The 19,166-nt window shown below is 38.6% G+C and overlaps 1 protein-coding gene across 1 annotated transcript in view; it reads right to left on the reverse strand.

Moving 5' to 3' along the window:
• The window catches only part of LOC128364399 (netrin receptor UNC5C-like), a 200,016-nt gene that overhangs the window by 79,915 nt on the left and 100,935 nt on the right, over positions 1-19,166 (reverse strand). Inside the window, exon 3 of the mRNA XM_053324932.1 lies at positions 10,403-10,546. Coding sequence (XP_053180907.1) covers positions 10,403-10,546 — 144 coding nt within the window. The remainder of the gene's footprint in view (positions 1-10,402; positions 10,547-19,166) is intronic.

The raw sequence follows: 19,166 nt of genomic DNA on the forward strand, positions 1-19,166 counted from the left end.
TAAATCTCTGCAATATGAACAACTATCAGCTTGTGTGTCATTGGTGTATATCGTTTCATTACATAGATTGCAAGGTAAATATAATATAAATCTTGAAGCTACACTGTACTCATACCTGTGTGTGAAAACAACCAACGTCCAACTGCTGAAACTTGTATGAAATACATCTATCCCACGTATAATAGTAGTTTGTCCAAGTGGTGTTGCCGAAAGTAGCTGTCCAAGATGGCCGACAATGGCAGACGCGACTGCGCATGTGTGACTCACATTGGGTAGCGACTCACATTGGGTAGCGACTCACATTGGGTAGCGACTCACATTGGGTAGCGACTCACATTGGGTAGCGACTCACATTGGGTAGCGACTCACATCGGGTAGCGACTCACATCGGGTAGCGACAGGTAGTAGTGTTAGATGTAGTAACAATAACTCGCCACCAGGCAGGTTAACCACTGAGGAGAGCGTACTCTCTGTCTTATATAGTAGGGGAGGGACCAAGGGTATGCCACTACGTCATGGGGTAGCCCTTTTTTGCATGCTCAGAAAATCAGGAAGAATGAGTGAGTGAGAAACAGTTTAAGGCTCTATATCCACAATTCAGCATTGCAGACAGTAGTTATCAGCCTTTTCACATGTTTTCTGTAACCATTTTCCAACATGTATGATGTGTTTAGAAGTACATGAATTGACTATACACATACTTTAAGATTTCCAAAATTCTCCATAACAACTTGTCACCTAAATTGTATACAATATAAAACTAGTCATTATCAGAGCTATATTGCTTAAGGGAGTTATGCCAGGACACAGAGCACTGCTGAGGCATAATGACAACTTCATAATCAATCCCTGTGGGGGATGACAGCCTGAACAGAGCATGATGGTTCATTATGGGAGTAATCACCCAAAGCTTTAGCCCTAAATCCACCACATGGCTACCCACAAAATACAGAGACACACATACAAACATACACAAATACTGAGAGACAAAGAGAGAAAGACAGAGAGATAGAATGATACAGTCACAGGGAGGAACAAAATACACAGGAGATTGAGACAAAACAGCAGCTACAACACAGACACATAGAACAACTGTGAACAGATACTCATGCAGTGGGACAGACAAACAGACACATAACCACAAATGCACAAAAAACAACTTCAGACACAAGAAAAGAATGAGGAAGTGATTGAGGGATGAGACACACTTCTCTCATGACAGCCAATTCCAGGAACAATTTCCTGGTCTTAATTAGTAAGGGAGATGGTGAAATGAGGAGTTGGCTGTGAGAGTTGATTTCCATAAAGATTGAGAATGAAATTAAAGGAGATTAAAGCAAACTGCTCTGGGGAGGAACAGACAACACACACACACATATACACACTCACACACAGTACTAAGCTTGGGAGGCACAGACACAATTTTGCCAGTTTGGCAGCCAGAGCACATGTGTGCGCGACAGTGTGTGTTTTAGAGAAAGACGGAACGTGACATTGTGTTCACAACATCAAGGGGTGTCAGTTGAAGGTGCGTATTTTTGTGTATGCGTGCAAATATATGCCCAAGGGAAATATGTGCAAAGGACAGTTACGCCATATCAAATCACTGACCCCACTCTGCTCCCAAATTGCAGATAACGTTATCCAGCTTCATAAATATAACAAAAGCACAGATAAATTCAATAAACAGCTTTTAAAACTACAATAGGGTTGAAAAGTACAAAGTGTTTTTCAGTGTGAACTCCCATATATACAAAAAAAGGCAGGTAAGTATCGACTCAAAAATGACCTCTTCCTGCATAAACATCTTGCCCTCTCTCTCAGCTTCCTCATCTCCCTTCCTATCCACCTCTATTTGCCTCCTTCCCCTCCCTGTCCTAAAACTTCTTCTTCCACTGCTCAACTAAAACTGTTATTATGTTTGCGGTTAGTTTGTTGCCTCAGGCACCTCTGCATAAGCACATTTCAGAGCAATTATCCAAAATGGGTGTCTCTGCCTTCATGCTACCCATGCCAAATCATAACGGTTTCCCCTGGTGGAGCTGCTCAAGCAATAAAGAGCAATGTAAGATACTTGGGAAGAAAAGAGCAAGGAAAGTACTCTCTTTAGTTTCAGAGAGAATCATTTGGGCATCCAATTTCTTCCATGATAGCATACAGTGGAAACAATCAAACATCTGGCTTTGGAAAAAACAAAACAAAAACAAACAAACAAAAGAAATGATAGAATGATAATGGACACAAGAGAACAATATTGTATAAACATTAGACAAAAAAGGAAATGTAAATGATTTGTAATTAAAACATGTATTGAATGATGAAAAACAAAACACAAGCTAAGTGGAAGCTAAGTATATTATACTGTCATTAAGGCTGTTTAGTATGACGATTCATATCACGTGACGATAGAAATAATGTCAATCACCTCATATTATGCTCTATCGTTTATTTCATTATGTCACAAATCACACTCTTTATGGCGATATTTCTCATCATTTGGGGTCTGTGTAAGCAGAGAGAGCAGTGCAACCATAAATGACAGCAAAACACAGTAGAGACTATGCTTGTTTATATTATTTACCTAATTTATGTGCACTGATTTCATTTCAGCTGAGTGTCTCTACTGTATGTCTACTAATTGCACTACTCTCTCTTTATTACAGCGAAGGCGAGGCTGAGTTCTCTGTGTGTGTGCTGCACCAAAAGCGGAGCAGGCGAGAGACAGTAAAGCAGGAGAAGTCGTCGAGTTGACGATAACCACATTCCTTATGTTACTGTAAGTGCAATAAAAGGTTATTGAGTAAAAAGCCAGAAAAGGTAATCTGAAAAGAGGAAAAAGATGGACGAGGTAAGGGGGTGGGGGAGCAAACGGACCAGAGACTATTTATTCTTTAAATTTGTAGAAAATGTGCCATATCGTAATATGTAACATTATTGGGAAATGAAATTATCTATACTAGGATATGAAATTTTGGTCATATTGCACAGCCCTCACTGTAATGTGTATTGCTTCCTACTTGCATTTCTTGGTAAGAAAGTCATCAGATGTGATGTGACAGCTAATAGATAACTTTCTTATATGTTGGTTAGGGTTAGGCTATTTAGCTTGATAACCATACATTTTGAGTTCATCCACAAGGTTAAAACAAGGAATAGTTATGCACAAGAATGACAATCATCACATATGGCTTTTTTTATACGACAGCACAACATGAGTGCGTCCTAAGGTCATAGAGTATTTACTGTTACTGCAGTGTACGGTCTGTTCAATTTTTAGGCACTCATTCGTAAGTCGTCAAATGCCAATAAAGCTCCAAACTATCAGAAATGGAAGAAATGAAAGCAGACTGACCTTGAATGCCACTGTCATTTTCAGTGTGGTTTATATAGGGAGTCATTTTCTCTAAGTGACTTTAGAGAGTCGCTTTCCACTCCAAAGCAGCTCTCTCACTGAGCTCTCCACCCTGTCATTTCAACACTTAACAACCTGTGATCAACCCTAGACATCAGACAGGGTCTATCCATCCACAGTCAAGTTTTGAAAAGGTAAACAACCCAAGTCACTGACAAAACACCTGCACTCTGGAGCAGCACGCTTCCTCTGGATCCTGGACTGTCAAAGACTCAGGACAAAAAAAATGCCTCAAGGGCTTACCTCTTGCAGGTTCTGCAAATAATAAGGAGAGGCATGCTTTTGAATGAATGTGAATGATACTGTATGGTTTACAGTAGATACTCAGTGAAGGTAAAAAATAATGAATGGAATTATTTCAGTCAGAAGACAGGGTTTATTGACTGACCAATATAATTAATTAATTTTAACTCTGATAACTTTTCTACCATCCATTTCTCTTCTGCTTTTTCAACAGGCTTCCTCCATTGGTATTCTTCATTATGTCAGGCTTAAAAACCCAATTTTATAGAATTATATTCTGCCAAGACATTTCTTCATTGTTTTGACCTTTGACCTATACAGTACATATGGTACTTAAACATGACAAGCCCTCCTGCCTTACAGAGAGTGGTTTCTTTATTTCTCAAAATGTTAATATAAAAGTACCATGGATGTATATACCGTATGCTGTTAATATCACACTTGGACTTTAGAACATGACTTCAGTTTTGTGTGACCGATTCAACACTGTGGCCTACCACTTTAACACTTTAAGAGTACACTGAAGCAGTTCTTGACATCTGGGAAAAAGCTCAGTGGCTTAGTGGGATGGTGAGACATCATAACCACACACACACATACACAAATTCTCACACACATACACACACTCTATGGGTTCCAGCTATAAAAATATTTATTCAGTGTTTGTGACCATGATGAAGTCTCTCTCAAAGCCAGAAACCATGTCATCCAGAGGAAAACTGAGGGTTCTCCACCGATAGTGTTTGGGAAAGTGTAGAGGGACATCCCCTCCTGTTGACTTGGGTCAAGATTATTTTAAGCCAACAGTCTCAAACTTGGGTTTTAAGATGGACAGTGATTTAAAATTGGATCGGCAAATTAGTGCTGTATTAAGTCCAGATTTTTTCACATTAGACAGCTGGCAAAGGTAAAGCCTTTCCTCGCACAACAGCACTTTGTAACAGTAATCCATGCGTTCATCACATCATGGCTGGATTACTGTAATGCACTTTATTTTGGAGTCAGTCAGTCCTCCATCGCATGTCTCCAGTTGGTGCAAAATGCAGCCGCTCGCCTCTTAACTGGAGTACGTAAGAGGCAGCACATAACTCCCATCCTGGCCTCCCTCCACTGGCTATCTGTGCACTATGGAGTCCATTTCAAGATTCTTTTATTTGTTTTTAAATCTTTAAATGGTCTGACCCCGCTCTACCTGTCTGAGCTCCTTCACCCCCACGCTCCTGCTCGGTGCCTCAGGTCAGCTGATCTGCTGCTCCTGGAGATACCGAGGTCAAAGCGGAAGCTCAGAGGGGATAGGGAGGGGATAGAGCATTTTCTGTTGCTGCTCCTAAATTATGGAACGAGCTTCCTTTGAATATTCGTCAAGCCTCCTCACTGTCCATTAAAACCCATTTTTATTCCTTGGCTTTCAACCAAGAGACTCTGTTCCTGTTTTAGTGTTTTATGGTTTGTATTTTAGTTATTGTTTTATTATTTTTTAATTTGTTTTAAAAACAATAAACAATTATTTTAGTATTTATTTCCTGTTTTATGGTTTTATTGTGTTATGTTCCTGTGTTGTTTTATATATTTATGTACAGCACTTTGTTTCAGCTGTGGTTGTTTTAAAGTCATATATAAATAAAGTTGAGTTGAGTTGAGACACACAACATGGACCTTTTGGTACATGACCTTTTGCTTTATATCTGTCCCAATTTTCATATGCATTGATGAAACTGCTGAGGTCAAATATTTTTTACACAGTGGTTGTTGGGGTAATGTTAGTTTGTGAACTGTGGATGAGCAAGTTTCATACCTTAAGGGTTATATGCTGTTTCTATTTACTGGGCTACACATGGATGGATCTGATGCTCTCATATACAGAAGAGTGTTGTTCTAATCAATGCTTAAAATCTAACACAAGAAATCACTGTTGAGTGTTGTTTTCCTTGATCTAATTCTTCCATGATTGATGGAAAACTTAAATACATGCAGCTGAGCCATTTGCATCATAAACAAAACTGAATAAATTCAGTAACAGACATTTTCCAGTTGACACAAGTAGCTGCCTGGGTTGCTGTGTCTCTGAGTGTCTGTAGTCCTGATTGCTATGCACACACATGTCTCAGAGGAAGGTGGCAGAACAAATTGCCATCATCTGAAATTTGTGTGCGTCTGGGTGTTTGTGTGTGTGTGTGTGTTTGTGTGTGTGACCTTGACATATTGCTAATCCGTTGAAGGAGAAAGACTTGACCTAATAGCTTTAGGGCCAAAGAGCATGACTGACACTGCATTTGTATGTTTGTGTGTCTGTTTCGCTCACTCCTGTGTACATGCATGCAATGTTGTGCATGTCTAAGTGAGTGTGTGTGTGAAGGAATGCCTGTGAATGTGTGTGTGTGGTTTGCCTCACCTGCTTTATAAACTTGAATTAAGCTGCCTACACCACCCATAACTCAGCTAAAGTGCCCCACTCCAAAATACCAACAAATCACTTCAAGATTTAATATCTCTGATTGTGTGTTTGACACTTTTACAGCCACAACACTGATTGCCATTATCCAGCTACAAACTGTGTACTTAGTTACTTTGGGGTGTTAATTCCACACTTGTTAAAACAGCCTGAAGTATGAGAAGAGAGGTAAGAAATAAATAGAGCACGGATAACAGAATGAAACAATAAGCACATGATAGTCACAAAAGAAAAAAATAAAAGAGAAAGGAGGAGGAGACAATAGGAAAGGGGCAAAGGGAAAATGAGTGGGAAGAGGAGATGGGAATGCAGGAAAGAAATGCTGAATTGCTTTTGCACGGTGCAGTGGAAAAGACACTTTGCTCAGCAAGCTCTAGCTGCCAGGAAGCATTTTAATCACAACAGTAGATCCAAATAGGAGCCGAAAGCAGGGTAGGTCTGGAGGTTGGGTCGATTTGAAGTAAAAGGTTATCGCAAGAGGGGGCTGAGTGTAATCAGATCTGGTTAAAGAAAAAATCACTGTTATAACGGAGAGAATGAAAAAAGTGAAGGACGGAGGGACAGACAAAGTCAGAAGGAAAATACATACTATATAGAAAAAGAATAGGAATGAGAGGGCTCTGAAGAGAAAGAGAAACAGAAAGAGTAAAGGAAAGAGAGTTGGGATATCTATCATCTCTGTATTCACTGATGTCTATTGGCCCTTCCAGTCTTCTTAGAAGCATCCTCCATCACCATTCCTCGATGTAACCCCCTGCATAGGTTGTACGTGGGTGAAATATTGTGTGCAAAGACTGGGAAAAAAAGGTTCAAAAGGATACAGAATAGATAGAATGATAATTTACTTTTGATTCAGTGTAAAATATTGGCTGCAATTTATTTAAAGCCACTGGAAACCCAAATCCACAATGGCCTTAATATGTAATTTAGAATGTTATAATAATAGTAAGCATCTAAAAAGGATTTGAAATCAGTTTAAATCCGAATTTGAAATAGTGTCATTTAAGTGTTTGTAAACTTTCCTGACATTGGGTTTTAATTGGGTTTCTGTGTTATTGGTAGCGTTTCTGCTACTCAACTCAGTTAATTTTGCTATGTGTTTCATTACTGTGGCCAATCACCTGCTGTAAATTTAAACATACACTAGTTCTCCTCAAGCACTTACAGTTCTCTTCTTTTCTTTTTCTCTTCTTTCTGGCCAGTCACATTGTTTACACACTTTATCTGTTAATTACTTTAGCTTAGCAGTTACCAATGGCTTCTCTCTCTCCCCTGCTTGGTGTGTCTCATGTTTAGCTATTCCCCTGCCTCCTTCCTTTAGTGGTAATGGTACATGTAATGAAGGTAGCATATTTCCCATTTTGGAAGTGAGGCACTGTAATTTAGAAACTAAGCACCATGGGACCCCGGTGGTTATCTATTGTAGTTAGCCAGCCCCCAGTAGCCAGTGCAGGTGTCAATCAAAGCGTAATCTGCCACACCTACACAATCTTGAGAAACGGTCGAAATAAAATTTAAAAATTGTTGTTTTTTTAACTATATTTTCCAATAGTTATCAATGTTTAAATGTTTGCTTTCACTAAGATTTTTGTGGATACATAATGGGACACTTAATATCAATTTATAACTAATGTGGACTGTGATTGACATGGCAATCATACTGAGGGCTGGAATTGCCTCATACTATTAATGGCAAGGATGCTCATATACTTTAGCTGATATTGAAAAATCAACTACCATCCTGTAAAGGTAAGTCTCTGAAGACTGCAGTCATCAGTATAGCATTTTCTGTGCTGTTGGTGTCTACATTCACATGTTTGCCTCTGTGAGTCTTAGATGACTGTATATGTACACTTGCCTGCATCTGTCTCTCAGCATGCATCTGCCCAGAGTGTAAGCCAAAAACAGCGCATTATCCAGCTTTTATTGCACCCCAAGGAGGACCCATTCCATTCAAGAATGTTATTAGCAGAGCTAAGAAGGATATTTCTGACTCTATGCTGACAGACAGAAAACCATCCTCATATGCCAAAGCAATGCAGACGGCAGTAATGATCTATTCTACATTCAAAATGCTGTTTTAAAGCTCACAAATTAATATGAGAAATATATGCTCGGGTATTATTACACATCTGTGTTCATTAAGTATTGTTTAGACTTAATTTTCCCATTAATGTGCTGGTATGTAATTTACCATATCAAAGTGTCTAACACAAGTTCAATCTATATTCAGCATAAAAGTCTTGACTTAAAACTGTATTATTACTCTGTTTAAAAAAACAAATAAACTAATAAACAAATGCGCCTCAGTGAGTAAGTAAATAAATAAAGCAACCAAGGGCTGCAAAAGTGAAAATGCAAGACATATTTACAGCCAAATAAAATAAACTAAAGTGAAAAAATGAGGGTCGGAATGATGGATTTCCTCCAGCAGAGGAACCTGGGAAAAGAGTGTGTCTGTTACAGTCATACTGTCTGTTAAAGTACTACACGTGAGGATGTGTGCAGTTTGTTCTGTGTGTCTCCTGAACAGACTCTATCAAAGCCCTCAGTTGTCCTTTTGAGAGTTCACTCAAGCAGAGCCTCACTGTCAAGCCAGGCAAAATGGGAAGGTTGGGTAGATTTTGTTATTGGTATTTCTTTTCTGGTTGACCTTTCTATAACCTGAGCACTCAGGCAAGTCCCAGTTGTCTTATATAGCTGAACTGACCAGAGCAATGATGCTTGGAAAACTACTATTGTGGGTTCAACCCCCAGACCAGTGAAAGGAGCTTTGAAGGAACAATTCATTCGGTTATATGAGGCTTATGTTGAAAGGACAAACAAGGCTTTTTAGGTGATTTCTATCAATCATCTCAACTCCCTTGGTACACAGTTGCTTCAGACCCATAAAGTGACCATCACTCACAACAGGATTCAAGCGTTTTCTTTTCCCCATGGCTGTGGTTGTGGTCTTACCATCCTAAAATGATTTCCCCATGTGATCATGTACATAGTATTACATGCCATGGTAACACTGTCTGCTAGAGTGATATTGAGTCTGTGTTCTTCTGGTGACCTTATAGTCAGACTCCCAGTTGTCTTATTAAATTCTTCACCAGACCATAACAGGAAGCTACTGAAGGCAGACTGAAGTTACAGAGCTAAGTCTCTACTTAGAAAAGTTCCCCATCGTGCATCATTCAGTGTAAACACAATCTGAAGCTTGTGCTGGAGTACAGTTTTTTTTTCAATGAGCCTTCAGTGTTTGTCAGAAAATGTTACAGTTCATGACAGGTTTCCACATCAAAAGTAGTTATCAAAATAGATAGTTAAAGTCCTTAAAGTTTCCATGAATTTAAATCCTGTTTCTGATAAAATTTATGCTCCTCATTTTTTCCAGTGATAGGTATTTTATGTTTACATTCTGCCATAACTTCTTAATATAGTAGTTTTAATTGTTAGTGGCAGAATCCACCATTCTTGCACTGGAATCAAATCGCTTTGACACGCTCAAGGGATACACAGGAAACAATGCATTTCATCCAGTGCAATTTAATCTCATTGATAACAGCATTATTGTTAACTGTTAATTCTCCTACTTGTATGTTTTATGTTGTATCAAAGCTGTATTAGTTATGGCTTATGTTCACATTATAAGTATTCAACTGGTGAATCACTGGGTGTTCAGTTTTAGGTATAGTTGGGTATCATGTAACAGGGAGGAGCAGCCACAATGAGCTGTTAGCTGACGAGCAGCAGGCAACAGGCTGCACATGTCCAACTCTTCAGCAGTCAACTCCTTTTACTGTGCACTGCTATTGCATGGAAAGCCACCATTGCAGTATGAAATCAGACTGTGGTTGCTCATTGAAAGACGGTGGGAAAAAAAGACAGATTACTGACTGACAAAAAAAAAAAGTGAGTTTGTATGGCTGCGCTATAAACATACACACCAGTTGCTCCACTGTTTCTGACAGAGAAGCTTCTTTTTTGCTAGACCCATAATTTTGGGACCTGTAGTATTAAATGTTAAAAATGTTTTGGTGTTGCCAAAAAAAACTTATCTTAAATCAACCATTTGAATGATAAAAAACATTTCTACCTATTCATGATTTAGGGGAGGATCTTCTGTTCAGCCTTCCATCAGTCTAAGTCTGAATGTGTGTACAAATGTAAGATTTCAAGTGTAGATACAATTGACAGGATTTAGAGGATGGCAAATATAAGGTTGCATTTATTTATGAGGCTGTCTGTTTTCATGTACAAGTGAGTATGTCGTTGTATGTATGCTTAACTGTCTGGGTTGTACTCACATGCAATGCGCACATGTGCCTTGCGGCTTTTGGTGGTCCCAGCAGAGCTCCAGGCCACGCACTGGCACCAGTAATCTTCTGGACCGAACAGTTCCTCGACCTGCTGTCGTGTTATTTCAATGCTGGCTTCTCTCACCACCAGACCTGCAAAGAAAAGGGAAATGCACTGTTATATCATTTACAATAGGCTATCTGTTGATATTTTAATGCAAGCAAAAACTGCCACTAAAAATAGGTGAATGAGTCACAAGTTCCAGTTTTTCAGTGAGCTGCTGATACTTCTAAAAAATAGTGAAAGCTTAAGTCTATTCAAGCTTCTACTCTGGCGATACAGCTTTTATGTTAGCAGAGGAAGGAAAAGTTAAGGCAGAGCATAGTAAATATCTTAGCAAGTAAATAGAGGCAGGGATAATCATACATTATCTCCTCCCGTTTACAAACTCGGGTCATTTTACTGAGTAGATTCACTCTGGATTTAGTGTAAACTTTGTGAGGTTGTTCTTTCACACTTCTACCACTTATCTCTGCCCGCTCTCCAATTCCCTCTTTTCTTTCGGTCTTTTGAAAGCAACTCCATGTGGAGAATAAGTGTGAGGTTTAAATAGCTGCACCCCACTGATAGGAAGGTACAGTAGCACAGATAGAGGAGGACTGCAGAGGACGGAAGAAACAGAGGAGCAAGGAAGAAGCACAGGATGAAAATATGTAAGACATATAAAAAACGTGAATCGAACACAGGTGCACAAGACCTAAAAAAAACTGAGAAAATTGATGTCATGTGTGGCAGAGGAAATGAATAATGAACAAAAAAGAAGAAGGAAGGAAGCTTAAAAACTCTGTCAGGAAAGAAAGAGGGGAGGGAAAAGAGGGAGACTGGTAGAAATAATATAGAGCAACATGACAGAGGCTCAGTGAGTAGAAAAAAAGAGGATGACAGAATAAGAGGTGCAAGAGGGCAATGAAATGTGCAACGGAAAGGAAAAAAGGAAGGAGATAAAAATGGGTTTTAGGTAAAAGTATGTGGGGACTGGGGAGTAGACGGGCAAAATGTTATGAGAAAAGATCTTGGCAGTTTATTCCTGGTTCAGCAGTGTTACAAAGACCCAAGCAGCCATCTCTATGGGGCTCCACATATCTGACTTGGGCCTATTACTTATAAGGACTCCGTGGTAGCAAGCTGAAGGTGGAAAGATGTGGTTTTTGAGTAAGGAAAAAAAATCAACACTGATAAAAAGGGGCATGAGGACATAAAAGTGAAGAGTAAACTTTGATGATCTGGTAATTCAAATAGTACTGAGGGCACAGGGGAAAGAGGAAAGAGGAAAGTAAAAAGCTTATGAGAAGTACTGCTACAAAAACAAGGAATAATAGCCCGTAAGGGGTAGAGTGCGATGAGCCATGAGGGCAAAGAGCAAAGACAGTATGAAAACTAGTGTGAATACCAGCGCTTGAGCAAGTGAGCAAACAAGGGAGACTGTTATGCCTTCACAGCTTAAAATGAAACACAGTGGGCGAGGTACAGTCTAAGAAAATGGCATCTAAAGAGGCAATTATAACCAGCAAGGAACCCAGGACTAAAGCAGAGAGAACTAGTAGGCAGGCAGTTGCAATGAGCAAAAACACAACATGAGGAAAAAGGGCAAAAGGGATATGGGGGAGGAACAGTAGAGACCAGTGAGCATGCTACTGCCGAAGTAATGAGGAAAGTTAGGGCAATTAAAGTGAATGGTTCAAATGAGGCAGACAGCTAGTTATGGCAAATGAACTCAAACAAATGCAAAGGAAGCATATGGGATGGTACATGAATGGGACTGTGGGATGAGGCGACATAGTGAGGAAACTACTGAGGACAACTCAAAGAAAACATATGCACATTTAAAGTGTCTGCATCACTGCCTCCACGGCTTATTAAACTGGAGGTCAAAAACTATTAGCAGTAGAATATGATTAAATCACAGGAGCAGTTCAAAAATGATATAAGCTGATAACTTATTTTGTTTACTTTGCATCAGAGTGATTTTAACAGTTCTATAAAAAGTTGATTTTACAACATATTTTTAAAATAACGATGTTAAAATAAATTAGCATTAACACGTTATTAATGCATTAACTTTGACAGCAATCATATGAAATCTGAAAAGTTTCAGATCTACCTATGCTCACATCGCCTAACATATAGATCCTTCCAGAAAACAGTCCAAACTACAGATATTAGTCTGCACTCTCACTGCTCTACAACATTTATTGCTTAGAGAATAACACTGCAACATGTGGGACAGCAGCTGCACCTCAGGTATTTTGACTGGAAAACTGAAGCTAATTTGTGCTGTATAGTTATTGGTATTGTTTATGAGGTAATATATTATAACTTGTTAGGACTGAGTGGAGCTAAAATTAAATTATCTAATTTCTAAACTGTAATTTACCAACCACTGATGAACTATAAAGTACATATGTATGTGCAGGTAGGTGTAAGTACACCGGTAGGGGTTTGAATGTTTGATCGCTACAGATATGAGATCTGCTGGCTCTGTTATGCTGTGGGTGGCATTGCACTGGCATGGTTTCAGTCCACTTTTCCCCTTAGATGAAAGGGTCACTGCTAATCAATACAAAGTTGTTCTGAGTGGTCACCTTTAGCCTATGATGAAAAATTCCTATTCTGATGGGAGTGGTCTCTTCCAGGATGACAATGTCCCCATCCACAGGGCACGAGGGGTCACATAATTGTTTGATGAGTATAAAAATAATGTAAATGACATGCTCGGGCCTTCACAGTCATCAGATTTCAACCCAACTGAACGCCTACATTCTGGTTGCACGGGGTGGCCCAGTACCATACAAAGATACTTTCCTTTAACCCATCTGTAGTTGCATAATAAGACGTATGAGCATAAAGCCTTTCAGTTTTAGTTAAGGTTTTTTTAGGCATTGTTTAAAGTAATTGATGTTGTGTTAAGATGACTCAAATCCACATAACAATAGAATGAAAAAGCAACAATGGCTCTAGTATTTTTCTCCTTTTTGAATTCAAATGAAAAATATACACACATTAGTATGTGGTTTTTCCCTCCATGCCACTCTTCTTTATTTTATTTACACACCAGTCATCAAAATTGGAGATGTAAAACTTTAACCGCATGCTGACACTGACAATATACTGCTGTAACATGCTGATCCTGATATAACACAGAGTTAGGGATGTCAGCGGTAAACCAGGATGTGTGTTGCAAGATATTGCATGTAAGGAGACAGGGTGATATTAGTTAGTGGACAAATAATAATGGATCGTTACAGGGGACAAAAACACAACAGGACATATACAGCACAACACTGAGGAAAGTAGAATTAGTTTCGTAGCAGGAAAAAATAATGGTTGCCATGACAAAAATGTGTTTAATGTTTCAAAGAGGCTGAAGCTTAAATACAACAATCTGACGCTGCTGGCTTGGTGTGCATGGAAGACCAAAATAGAGAGGGGAATATATATTTCAAATGTAGGTGTCTTAGTGTTTACACTGACCTGACAATGATTCATAAAAACAAGATCAAGGGGCTTTATTTCAACCAACCACTAAATACTACAAAATATTGGTATTAAAGCAGTGCAGAGGGATAAATAGCATTCCTCATGGTGATCCTTTTGTCCAGACTGAGTTGAATCCAAGGTCTAACTAACTATACTAATCAAAATAAGTATATCAATGTGCGTTTCCACTATTTGTGAAATTCAGACACAAGAAATTCAGGCACATAAAGAATAAACTCTCACTATAGAATATGTTCTCCCATGCATGAGTCTCAATGTTCCAATGAAAATAATAAAACTTATATATTTCCAGCAAATAAACCCCTCTAGCTTTGTGGTACCCACTGGAAGCCCGCTGCCAGAATTCTTGGAGTCCTGTTTGACTAAGACTTAAGTTTCAATGCTCACATCAAAAAGGTTGTCCAGTCATGTTATCTCCAATTAAGAACAATCTCCAAACTCAAACCAATACTCTCCATGGGACTTTTCAAGACTTCCTCTCTTTCCATGTCAGTTGATGACTCAAAATAAGTTTTAAAAAAAGTGTTCCCAACTTTTAATGTCAACATATTTGCAACACATCACAAATGTACAGGTTTCTACATCCACCATAAAATAAGATTCCCTTGTTTCCCTTCAGTGTCATGTCAACAAAGAAAACATGTCAAGCAAAAAAAAAGTAGGGATACACATAAAGGAAAATAAGACAGATGTCACTGGATCTGTAGTTGTGCTGATGGAATTGATGAAACCTCAGTAGTTTCCATTGTTTGCTGATGCGAAGTTCACAAAACTAGTGGTGCTGGGCAGAAAGTAACTGAATCACCAGAGGCTTTAAAAAGTCCCAGATCACTATGTGTCTTATTTTGTTTAGATATAGTGCTTAGAGCATTAACATCATTCTGTTATAAGAACACAAGCGTTGAATTTTGGATTTCTGTAGCATGACAGTACTTCACATCAGCAAAACTATTGCTGTCAGCTGAGGGAGGGGAGGGGGAAAAAAAATAGATGAAAAATGGAAGACAAGTATTGAGACAAGTGGATACTGTCACAAACATTTCAATCAATCCCAAAACCGTGCACAACCCTGAATATGTCTCTTAGTCCTAGAGTGTCAATTCTTGTAACAAAGTTTACTTGTCAGCCGGGGAGTAAAAGTACAAGAGTGGGTGGATGTGCTTTGTCAGGTCTGGACTTTTATATTTGACAAATGGGACCTAGAAGTAAACACGGATATTAAAATACAGACTTGGGGGCTGCAGTGCAGAGATGCGCACATAATATTCTCTCTGGGGATGCATATTTGTTAATGCCCATAAATGCTGTACCTTCTAATAAATGTAGCAAGGGGAATGAAATGATTAAAATATGTTTAGATAACCAGTATGTTTTCAGCAGATTTAAACCTGAAAGTAGCAAAATGCATGTTTACAACAGAAAGATCTGAATAATAACTTTGCATTCATCCCTACTCATTTTAATTGCTGACTTAGGTTAAACCTAATGCATTTTGTTGTATTTCAACATCACTGGAATGCTATTAGCAGTGCCGCCATATCCCTGTATCTCTACAGTTAAAGGTACATGGATTGCACTTATATAGCATTTTTCTGTCCTTCCGACCTCTCAAAGCTATTTTATACTACTAGCAAAATTCAGCCATTCACACACAACCTGACACTTCAGCATGTGGACTGGAGGAGCTGGGAATTGAATCACCAATCTTCTGATTAGTAGACAGCCCACTCTACCTCCTGAGGAACAGCTGCCCGTAAGTTAACTTGCTTAATAAATTGGTAGCATACCCAATAGGATTTGACAGCTAAAACTACAAAAAAAGGTAAAAAAAATATTTTTAAAACACTGAATCACCCTTTAAAATGTGATGTCCAGCTCTCAGAACAAGTTTGCAAAATTTTGTTTTAATAGGCTGAAATTGTGTTTGTCAGAGTTCAAATAAAAATGATGTGTCATCAGAAACTTGCAGACAGAGGTTTTGCATGTTATTAAATTTGGGGGGAATGTCAGAGGAGAAACAGATGATGATAATCAACTTTTTCACAGAGGTAATAAGGAAAGCAGAAAAGCATGTTCTCTAAAAATTAGTTTACATGAGTACAACAAAAAGCAGACACACTAGTTGATTACTTAACATGCAATAAACAACAAAATTAAGGGATTGTTATAATTAACTGGATTAGTTATTTTTTAGAGACACTTAGAATACAATATTCATGTTGGTACATCGGACAATATAGTAATGCATTTCAATGTCAAACATCTTATTACAAGTTTTTAAAGTCTGAACCAATGTCCAGTTAGTTACAATTCTGATCCAGGTTAGACCAAATATTATGGTGCTCATGATAACCATTATAATCAAAAAGATGTATTTCCTCCCATTGCGCCACAGTAACTGTTAAACCAAATCTGTCTGTCTCTTTCATATATTCCTCTATTTCCCTATATTCCCCACTGTGCTTTGACAGAATAGATGAAGAAAGCAGAAAAACAGTAATGGTACAGTCTTGATTTATTTGAATCAAATGAACCAGACAAGGGAAAAAGTGCTAGAAAGAAACACATTCAGAAGAAAGCTGGCGAGCCGGGGACAGACATGAAAACAGAGACAAGGGTTTGAGGCTAAATGGTTTCAAAAACAAAAGAGATAAGGGAACAGGGGGAAAAAGGACTCAAAAGCTTTGTGGTGTTTAAATGTGATCAGTGACAGGTCAAACAGACAGGCCTTTAGGGAGAAGTCAACACTGGTTATTATTATTTCATTAGTACCACAGAGGAAGAGAGTCGGACAAAGGACAAAGACACGAGGTCAGAATAAATCAAACCAGCAGTTGGACACAATAATATGAACAGCCCTGCTACAAACACTACATCTATGAAACATATATTACATTGTATTTGTTGAAATGGTTTTAAAGCAGCTGAATTAAATTCTGGTATTGTTGTAAGGGACTGCTGTTTCCAGCTATATTGTGTTATCTACTAGTTGTAATCAATCAATTATGTTTTTCTCACATGTAATCAATCATATGGTACAATGACAGTTAAATGTAATCAGTTTGTGCATAAAAAATAATTTATGCTAATGATTGGAGGTATAACAACAAAAACGAGACACTTCTTCAAGCCATCTTCTCATTTCTTACTTGATGTACTGTTTCAACCCAGTCTCATAGCAAAACATATCACAGCTACATTGGTCCACAGTGCACAACCTCTGTTCAGTGAATGCACAGTATATGATGTCTACTTATTACGAAGTTTGAGCCCTTGAGCCCCTGCCCTTTTTGCCTCGTGTTAAAAAGTGCCCTCTGTGTGTGTGTTCGTTTTTGTTTTTTTGTTTTTTTTAATAACATTAATAAATTCCTATTAGGGATATAAGAAAACCCAGCGGTACAAAAACTCCACGGTATTCTACCGTATTGTTGTGTGTGTTGAGTCTGCTGCTTCTCTGTCCGTTGCGGCTCCGCTCAGTCACAGAGCGCCCACGGAGAGAGAGAGAGACAGAGAGCGGGCGAGTGAGTGAGTGAGTGAGAGGGAGAAAAGCAGCTGCCCCATGGATAACTGAGGAGACGTGGCAGTGGAGCAACTTGAACCTGTGAGTTATGGTCTAACTAGTCGTCGTCCACTTATTCCACATGCTTAAATATGGGTAATATTTCAGAAAAACACTCTATTTTAGTCAATGTGTCAGTTTCTATTTTTGTCGGACGTCGGAGCACGGCGCATCAATACAGCACAGAGCAGATCGTGCGGGACAGGAAATCGTGTACAAAATACAAAGTAAAACATTGGATTAATGACAATAATTTGTTGACACAAAACAAATGGCAATTACATATCACTTTCACCTACACAGGACACACAGCTAAGTAGTTATCTTTCTATTAGCACTTCATTTAATTTCCATATTGTGCAAAGCGCGCACACAAGCTGCCCTTTTCTGACTTTGAGCCCCTGCCCCTCTATAATCATGTGCACGTCCCTGCTGTGGACCGATGTAGCTGTGATACGTTTTGCTGTGAGACTGGGTTGACTGTTTACCTTGGGGGCTAGAATTAGATATAGACATTATCAAGGGACGTAAAAGTTCAAGCCTCTGATCTTGCAAGCATCTGCCCTGCTGAAGTGTGTGAGTAGTGTGTGAGGACCTGCCTGTAGAGGATATGTGAGAGGAACACCATTTCCAACTAAAAATTAATTCAGTCTGTGTATCTGTAACTGCTGACACCTTACCTACTTTGTTAACAATGTTTAAACTCTGTTAATGTGACAAACTCCAAAGCTAATTTGATGCTTAAGCTAATTACCAAATCTATTATGTTTCATGGGTTTAGGCCAATGTTGTAGCATTTTTTTGAAAGTTAACAGTATGATGAGCTAGGCTTGTTTCTATTGTATAAAAAGAGGAAGTTCATCACACCTGGTTAGCAACTAATGTTATGTAATGTAAGACGGTCAACAAATGGTAAAACCTGAAACATAATAAATCAAGAGGATAAAAGGCATGAGAAATCACTGAATGGTTTGATGAGTATAGAAATTATGTGAATCAAATGCCATGACATTCACATGATTTTTGGGAAATTTTGGACCAACAACAATGATCAAAACACTAAATAAGGTCATATGTGTGGCTTTTATTTTATTTTTTTTTAATCTACACTGTTTGTAAGCTAATATGTAAAATAGATGACAATAAGTGAATACAAATTTGATCAAATGTAACCATGATAACAGTCATAAATATGCAAAACCAAAATCACACAGTTCAACTTACAGTAGTTGGTTGAGTCGAACATTTAGAAATGGCACTCCTCAGCCAGTACTTAACAACTGAAGACGTGACATTTTAGATTACCTGAGAGCCCTTAATGCATTATTACATTACTATTATATAAAAGCAGAAAAGGAGAGATGTAAATTGAAAAAGGACAATGGCAACAGAATGACAGACATTGTTGGTGAGGGAGTGAGTGAGGTTTGACTGAGTTGTTGGCCTACAGAGGGAAATCATCCAGGACATCAACAGAACAGAGTCACTGGTCTGTGACCAACGCTCACAACTCATACAATTGACTGTGTGTACACATTAATGTGCATGTATGGGTGCACTCTTTTAATGGCTTCTACTCTGACATTGATTGATCATCACAGTCCCTCCTCGTCTGTGGTTGAATACCACTTGTGTGTGTGTATGTTTGTGAGTGT

Source organism: Scomber japonicus, chromosome 9 (genome assembly GCF_027409825.1).
Source record: "Scomber japonicus isolate fScoJap1 chromosome 9, fScoJap1.pri, whole genome shotgun sequence".
NCBI classification, from domain to species: domain Eukaryota; kingdom Metazoa; phylum Chordata; class Actinopteri; order Scombriformes; family Scombridae; genus Scomber; species Scomber japonicus.